Source organism: Pipistrellus kuhlii, unplaced genomic scaffold, assembly GCF_014108245.1.
Source record: "Pipistrellus kuhlii isolate mPipKuh1 unplaced genomic scaffold, mPipKuh1.p scaffold_m20_p_6, whole genome shotgun sequence".
Lineage (NCBI taxonomy): Eukaryota > Metazoa > Chordata > Mammalia > Chiroptera > Vespertilionidae > Pipistrellus > Pipistrellus kuhlii.
Window position 1 is genome coordinate 33,158,707 of NW_023425562.1, and position 8,606 is coordinate 33,167,312.

Sequence of the window (8,606 nt, forward strand, 5' to 3'; positions counted from 1 at the left end):
ACTTGCAAGAAAATAATGTTAGACTGATATTTTAGAAGCGTAATTATTACGCAGGTACTCTCTCCCACCACTGGATAGTAACTTTCTTAAATACTGAACAATGTATGTAAACATTAGGGGATAGAAATCGATCTAAATTGTACATCCTATAAATGTCCCAACATCAGTGCCCATTTATAAGCTTAATATCTCCTCGGGCATTTTCTCTGAGTAGCTACTTCATATTTTTAGTTGAATCCATAACCCATCAAGCAGATATTAAAGAACATTGATGGTTAAGTAAGTATATATCCCAGACATTAAAATTCTTATGGCTGGTAAAGAAAATATAATACTTTAAGAGATTTTTAAAAGTAGTTATTTCCTGATGTCTTTTTTCTCCAAACATTAGACGAAGTTGCATTGTTTACAAAAATTTATTCATACAAATTTCACACACTTCATATAACAGTTATCAAAGACCTAATTATAGATAGCATGTGTGTAATACTTGGTTAAGATGTTTTTATAATCATTTGCACACAAAATAAAAGCTTCAAGACTAACATCTACCTAAATTTTCACTATATCATAAATCTGCGTTAGGTTAGTAAGGCTCTTGGCATTTCTAAAAAGTATACAAAAGATTAAACTGGATGATCACTGTAAATGCTTGCAACTCGCCACAGAAACACTAAATTAGACTTCATAAATAAAAAGGTTAACTAGAGCCCTATTTCACCACTAACAGCTGACACAAATACAGAAAATTCTGCCCATTATCCAAGAAACAAATAAGACTAAAATGCAAGCCGATGTGTTGCAGCATTGTAGGGCCACTAAATAGCCATCTGTGATTCGTGGCGATTTAAAAGGCAAAGAAAGGCACTACAGCTGCAAACTGCGTCCCAGGTCACATTGCCTGAGGAGACTGCAGAATTAAAGAAAGATTGATCCCATACACAGGGCTCAGGCATAGATCGAATGCCTCTGTGCTTTCACTGTCTGCAATGTGATCTCCTGGCAGCATCCATCCCGCCTGGGAATGCAAATTCAATTCTGTTTTCTTTGATTTATGACTTCATACCGATCGAATCCGTAAAGGAAAAAGGAAAGGTCCTTTAAATTTTACAGGCTAATGTTTAATCTTTTCTTGTTCTTCTTCTTCTTCTTTCTTCCTTTTCAACAGAATCTGTGCCTGAAAACTGGGAGTTTGTTTTGCGTGCTGTTGCTTGATCTGGTTGTTGGGTGAAGGTTCTTTTGTTATTAGAGATTACTTGGTATGTTCAAGAATTTGAGAGGAATCAGACAGACATGCTTTCTGTCGCCAAGAAAGGATACACAGGGAAGTTCTCAGGGTCTGTTGGAGCTTGTTTACCTTACTCTTGATCACAAATACAAGATAATACTCATACATAAGATGAGGTTTAAAGGATTTATCAGTTAGTAAAACTGAGCAACATGTGAACACTACACATTCTAATATGACAAAGGTTGGTTTATGAAATAACTTTTACTAAGCAATAAGCCATGATGTAGAAAAATACATTTTACCTACAAACACAAGAAACAAGAAACAAAAGGTTCATATTTAGTGCATAATTACTTAGCGATAACTACACAGGGTTTCCTAAACTTTACAATAAGCACTTGCATCAATCAACGACAAAAATAAGACACATTCACAAGTTTAAGAGAAGTGAATGAAAATGGTAACCAGTATTTAAACAGTGCAAGAGGGTAGGAAGGCAGAGTCTTCAGGAAAAAAAACAAACAAAACAACAAAACAAAACAAAACAAAAAATAACCAGAAACACCAAAGAAAAGGGTGGCTCCTATGGAGCAGCGTTCACAAGGGAGAATCCTGGCCATTTCACAAGATGAGAAGCATGGACAGCACTGGAGAAAAACACATTGTACTTTGCACCCGTTTCAAACACCCAGCACCCAGTCAGTCAGGCTGGGGACCTCAGGTGGGGACTCGGCTTAACCCCAGCGTCCCAGATCTGGGGCAGCCCCAAAAGAGTCCCTCTCCGGGGTCCTCCTCCTGCTGCCTTAGGCTCTGCCTCTTCCAGTATACCTGCCTTTCTTCCACTTGGTTCCAATTGCCCTAACCTTGGGATAGTGGGTTTCCTGGAAGTACAGAAAAGGGAGCTTCTACTCAAGTCTCCCTTCTCTGTATAATCTCCCAACTCTTGCCCCCAGGAAATGGTGTCAATTCTGGGGAGAAGCACAATTTAGATAGAGCTGTTGTTTTTTATCGGGAGAATTTTCTTGTGGGCTGAGAGTCTAAGGAGAGACGAATACACATAAAAGGAGAATCAAAGAAAGCAGAAGTATTAGAATTGTCACCCAGCGAGGGAGACAGTGCCCAGTTGAGTTGGGCTGGGATTGTAGCAGCCTGCCCCAGAGACTCGCTGGGAGAGAATGCCCTACAGCAATTCTCCCAAATCTTGACCTCAAAATCTCCCTGAAGCAGGGAGTCTTTGTTTATATACAGTAGCAAATGGTCAGTATTAACATCTTCAGGCCTGTGGTGGATAAAAATACTATCCTTTTAATTCCAGTTTACAAAAATAGGAGTAATATTTAAAACAATGATTGTCTATTTTTCTATCTATTTTATATATAAATACATAAACAGCTCAGGTGAATTTTTCAATCCTGGTGCACATTTTTATGAACTGCTCTCTATTATATATATATATATATTCTTAAATATATATATTTATAATATATATATCAATAATTGGTCCACAAAGTATATCTGTGCATTCTCTAGTGCTTTGTAAAAAGAAAAAACAATATTATTATCAAAATATTCATTTAATGGCTTTACTTCATACATAAATACATGTTTGGATAGAACACATGAGCGATGACTGTTCCAGTTTGTAAGGAAAATGACTTTTCATTGTGTCAGGGTTGTATACACAAGGTAGCCGGTAAACTCATCGCTGCTACAAATACGTTATTCGGCGTCCTTTGTTTTTAACTCTTTGTTTATACCTTTTCCCTAGGACGGCGGCCAAGTATTTCTTGACAGCCATTTGTTTCCTATAGCGGCTGTAGCTGTCCGTGAAGATTCCGTCTGAGTGGCGCTTGGAGAGCGGATCCGAATCGTCTTTGGCGTTGCCGCTTCGAATGCCACTGCAAGGAGAGGGGTCGGGAAAGGTTGGCAGGCGGAGCGGAAGACACAGGTTCAATAGCTGCCAGGAGCAGGCGGGCCCCACCCCACGAGGGAGCCTGCAGACGGGCACGGGGGTCTTACTACCCTCTGCCAGGCCTTCCTCTGCCAGGAGGAGCCAGAGGGGAGCTGCCACAGAAACCTGCATTTTCCCTCCCCGCCCAGGACTTCCTGGCACCACTCGCTTAGGAAAGGGGCCCCTTCTGAGGGCCCGGCCAAATGCACACAATTCAAGCCTAACCTCTGTCCGTGCGATATGACCATCCCGTCCATGCGATTGCGCTGAATTGTCCTAATAGGAAATAACAAAAGAGCGGAGTTTTGCATCAATCCCGTTATTGCTACCTGGTAAGACACAAGCACTCCCCTTCCGCACGCTACGTTGCAAAAAAAACGTGATAATAATACAAGTCGACAGGCTGTGCGCAATATTTTTCATCCCATGAATTATTTATTACGAAAAATGTAATCTGTTCTCCCACGGGCTTTATTAAAACGCTGCCTTCTGCTGAGAGGGGCTCCCCGCACCCTGGGTAGGTCTGGCGCAAGCAAAAGCGGGTTCCCTGGGTGTCCAGAGTGGAGGGAGGGTTTGCTGGCTTCCATTTGAATTTACAACAAAATAATCTTTTAAGTCAAACTTAGAGGAAATTATAGCAAATCATCCCGTGAAGCTTGAAGGTGTTGAATGACTGAGGGGGAGACTATTTGGTTTCTCTCTCTCTCTCTCTTTTTTTTTTTTTTTTTTAATTCAAAACGGATCCAACTCCCCGGTTCTTCTGCCCTCTGCTTTTCTCTGCTGGGTTCCCCAGCTCTCCCGCCAACCTTCAGGAACCGCCCCAGTAATCTTGGCAGATGGCTCGGGGCTGGCCCCCCGCCGTCCCCGCAGACCCCGCGACTCAGGCCCACCCTCGGCCCCACGTGCACGCAGGACGCAGGCCCCGCCCACCCCGCGCCCGCGCGCCCGGCCCCGCCCACCTCGGCGCGCGCGCGCCCCCTCGCGCCCGTTAACTCTTTCGCCGACACTCACCCCACGCCCTGGGCCACGAGCTTCTGCAGCAGTTTCTTGCGGGACAGCTGGTCCAGCACTTTGCGGTAGGCCTTGTGCAGGATTGCGTGGGCGAAGTCCCTAAAGGGGAGGCAACGTGCGCGCCCGGGGTCATCGCCTCTGTCCCCCAGGAGCTACCCCGCTCCCCGATCCGCCCCCGCCCCCTGCATGGCATCCTCTCCAGTTGGCGCTCCTGGAAGCTGCCGGGGAACCCTCAGGGGCCCAGAACTCCCCAATAACTCTCGTGGGACGCCCCAGGAACGGGAGTTCCTCCTGCCCTCCCAGGTGGCCGGTGTGGAGTCTGGGCCCCTCGCGCATTCACTGCCACCCCTTGACCACAGACTTTCCGCGACTCACTTTCTGTCGCAGTCGTTAAGAACCCGGGAGGAGGTAGCCTTGAGGACTTTGGTGAAAAAGAACCTACCCGCACCTGCCCCTCCCACAGCCCCTGCCCCGGGTGCGGAGGCCGCGGTCGGTACCTCATCTCCCCCGGGGGGCTGGGCGCGTGGGCCTCGCGGGGCCCGGAGGCGGGTCTCTCCACGCGGGGCGGCTCCCAGTCGTAGAAGTTTTGCAGCTGGTTTCCGTCCTCGTCGTATGCCTCCTCCTCCGACCTGCGGGGACAGCCAGGGGAAGAAGGAGGGCTCAGGACCGGTGCCTCCTTAGGCTCTGCGGGAACATCCCCCCCAAAAAAAAGGGGGGGGGCTCTCTCTGACTTTACTTCCTCCCAAAAGGTCTCCCACGGAGAACTGCCTCTTCTTCCCGGACAGGGGCCGAGGGAGAGGCAGGAGGCGGAAAACTACATCCAAGTGAAGGCCCCGCCCCGCGAGGAGGCTCCCCATCCTCCTGGTGCGGGTGAAGGGGCGCCCCGCGGGGCCGCAGCCGCCGATGCCCGGGGAGGCGGGTGCGTGTCCGCGGGCCGCGCACCTGGTCTGGGGGAAGGACGCCCCGCGGCCCGCCCTCCGCCCGGGGCCTGGGCCTGCGGACCCGCAGCGAAGGGCGAGTGCGGGGAGGATCCCGGGAGACCAGGCGCCGGCCAGCTCGGCGCCCCAGCCCAGGAGGCCGGAGCAAGACAGAGGGGTGCGGGGGTGCGCAGCGGCCCCGACTCCGCCAGCGCCCCGCCCGGCCTCTCCGCCCCGATGTAGGTCACGGAGAACCTCGCCTGCTATTCTGGGCCGGAGAGGCACCGGCAGGAACACGCGGGCTCGGTGCCGCTAAACTTGGTTTGGCGGCGGCTCCTTCGTGCCCTCCCCCGTGGCCTCTCGCCGGGGAAAGGGCCTTTGAAAATAGCTGGGGGAGGAGGGTGTGAAATAGGGCTTTTTAAGTCTACGGGGGGGAATGTTCTCGCTCATCTGTTACGATGGCGAGGCGACGGGACCGCCTCGCAGCCTTTGGGGATGGGAAAATGGGCAGCAGCGGACCGACCGAGCGCCGTTCGGGGCGCGGCTGCCTCGGCGAAAACCCCCGCCTGCGGCCCCCAGATCGATGGTACAGGACGGGGCGGCGGGGAGGGGGTTTCAAACACACACACTCCTCACTTCGGGCCGCTAGAGAGACTCGGGAATCGGCCCCGGAGTAGTCTGGCTCCTGGGAGGGGTGGAAGTCACGCTTCGTAACCCCGCACCCGTTCCCTCCATCCCTGGAGGGGTGAGGGCGAGGCCAGCATACACACCCCTTTGCCTGCCGGCCTGGCGCCCAGCCGTCCTCAGCCCGGACCCGCTGGCCACCTTCACCCTCCTCTGGACCCAGACGCTGGAGGCAGAGACCCAGCTCCCGGGCCAAACCGCCGGTCGGCGGCCCCGGCGCCCCGGGGCGCGGCTCGGGGAACCAGCTTTGCCGGCGGAACTCGCGAGCTTCCACTCCCCGGTGGCCCGCGGGGCGTTCCAGGGCTGAGAGGGGGAACCCGATTGATGAAGGGGGGAATGGGGGTAGGGGGGAGCCAGGCGGGCAGGGCTGTGCAGACACCGCCTGCCTGCTCGCTTTCTCTCCCCGCTCCCTGCATCCGTTGCACCTGTTTCTCCCCTCCCTCTCGGGCTCATTCCCGTTCTTCCATTCTTGTTCTATCGCTTTTCCTCAACCTCACCCAGCCGACACTCCCCTTCCTCAAGACAGTCTGAGGCGCGAAAGGCAGTCGGGGAAGAAAAAAAAAAAATCCCTTGGAAGAAAGCTCTTCCAGGAGAAAGAAAGAAAGAAAGAATCGGCAATAGGCGAGAGGGACCCCTCCGCGACAGCGCGGCACCGGCCGTAACAAAGCCACATCCCGGCGCTCCCTCCACGCTCCACCTTGCAGCCCGGCTCGGGGAGCCGGGGTTCGCCCCACTCCAGCGGAGGGGGGAGAGGGGGCGTCCGGCTCCAGGCCATGCCCTGCCCCCTCCCGCGGGCGGGGCGGGGCGGGGGTGGGTAGGTCTCTCCGGGCGGAGGCAGCGCTCGGTCCCCCGGGCCGCTCGGCTGCCCGGCGCTGGGGGAGGGGCGCCCTGCCGGAGGCTCCCCGGAGCTCAGGGGGGAGATGGTCGTGAGCAAGGGACCGGGGCCGGGACCAAGGAAATGCGGGAGGACTTGCGAGGAGGTGTTGAGGGAAGAGAAGCCGTGCCTCGGTTCGTCCGGGCGGCCAGCGCCTACCTGATCCCGGGGAACGGGAGTCCGGTGGCGTCCGGGGAGCAGGACACGCTGCTGTGCATGATGATCCCGTAGACCAGCAGGGCCAGCCTGGTTCCGCCACCCATGGCCGTTCTGTGCGGGACGGGGGAGAGGGCGCCGCGGTCAGAATGCCCCCCGCCCCGCTCCCCTCCCCTCCCGCCCCAAGAGCTCCCGGAGCTGGGGGGTCCGGAGCGAAAGGCTCCGGGTTTGAAGACCCCTCAGTGACAGCCCGAGCTCGCCCTGCCGCCACTTCCTTCTCTCTACAGGTAAATCTATGCCAGACCCGGCGCGGAGGAAAAGGAACTAGTACCCTCATGCCGGCAAAAAAAAAAAATAAATAAATAAATAAAAGAGGCAGCAGTCCCGTGTGCCGTTTGGGTTGGAAAGACTCCCTCCCCCTCCCTCCGTTGCCATTCAGTTCTTACCGCCGCCAGGAAGGGTTTGCTGCCAAGTAGGACGGTTTAGCCGAGCGATCCTCCAAGTTTCTGCGCTGGAGTCACAGCCCCAGGGGCATCGCCGTCCGGTGTCGGCGTCTGGGGGACGAGCGGGAGCAGCAGGAGGAGCTGGAGGACTTGTTTGCTGCGTGCGGCCAGGCTTCTGTGCAAAAGTTTGGAGCCGCACAGAACTAGGAGGGAGCGTGACAGCCGCCAAAGGAATGAATGAATGGGGCGAAGAGAGGGAGGCAGAAGGAGGGAAAGAGGAGGCGACCAGCGAAGGAGGGGGTGGAGGACCAAGTGACCTGAGTCCACCGGGAGAAAGGAGTCAGGGATGAAGGAAAGGAGGGGGGAAATCAAAGAAGAAGAGGAAGGAAAAAAGAAAAGGGGGTGAAGGCGAAGCCGGCGTCCGTAGTCCCAGGGAGCCGCCGGGTCAGGCAGCTTCTTGGGTAGAAGCAGTGCCTCCTCCGCTCCGAGGTCCCTCCGGCTGCGGCTGCTTCTGCTGCTGCTGCTACCGCCGGTGGTTGCAGAGGTGACCGGCCCTCTGCTCCTGTTTATATAGCAGCGGCAGAAACCTATCTATCTGAAGATGGTTTTAGGAGAGACTTCTCTGTCAACATCTGCCTGCCCGTGGCCCTCAAGTACAGAATATTTGGTTGCACTGTTGCGCTCATGAAATGACTTCCTCTTTTTTTTCCCCCCCTCCTCCCTCAGTCACGCAATGACCGGGTATCAGAAAAAGACGTCAGCATCCTAGTCCCTCAAGGAACATATTAACTATTCTGTGCTGTCCTCATGGATGATGAGCTCTGGAGTCATCCACTTCCCATAAACACCTTTCACTCACACAATCCAATTTTTTTAAGACGTCCAATGATTTTGATGGTTTTTTCCAGTTTTACCCTGTCCTCAAAGATGGGTGAAGAATTAATTCATAGGATTTCGGGCATGGTGAAAGTGATGTTTTTAACGACTACATTCCTACTATTTCTCTCTACTTTTCATCAAGCCCCCAGCAATCAGAGCTCTGGTCTCTGGAATTAAGCACCATCAAGCTCTCCTATTAATAAATTTAATTTAATCTCCTAATATCTTGCGTCTGTTCTTTCAGATAGACAATTACATGTGGAAGTCGTTTTGTTTTTAAAGGGAAGTCTTGCGGGGTTCTCAGTAAATTGCTAATGAGTCTGGCTGGCGTTGGCAGTCTGGCTATGAGTGGATTAATTAGAGTAAAGCCGCATCCAGAGCATGGCTCTGAGTACTGAACCTGTTTGGTCACAGATGCTATAAACATTGACAATTGCCCTGATTCCATCTTTCACCACTG

The 8,606-nt window shown here is 52.8% G+C and overlaps 1 protein-coding gene across 1 annotated transcript; it reads right to left on the minus strand.

Moving 5' to 3' along the window:
- Nucleotides 1-397: 397 nt before the first annotated feature.
- ADCYAP1 (adenylate cyclase activating polypeptide 1) lies at nt 398-8,348 on the minus strand. Its single transcript, XM_045574550.1, has 6 exons — nt 7,271-8,348; nt 6,828-6,938; nt 4,691-4,822; nt 4,194-4,292; nt 3,408-3,458; nt 398-3,129 (listed from the first exon to the last, which is right to left on the minus strand). The coding sequence occupies exons 2-6, from the start codon at nt 6,929-6,931 to the stop codon at nt 2,940-2,942; spliced, it is 576 nt and encodes a 191-aa protein (XP_045430506.1). The 5' UTR covers nt 6,932-6,938; nt 7,271-8,348; the 3' UTR covers nt 398-2,939.
- Between the last annotated feature and the right edge of the window lie 258 nt (nt 8,349-8,606).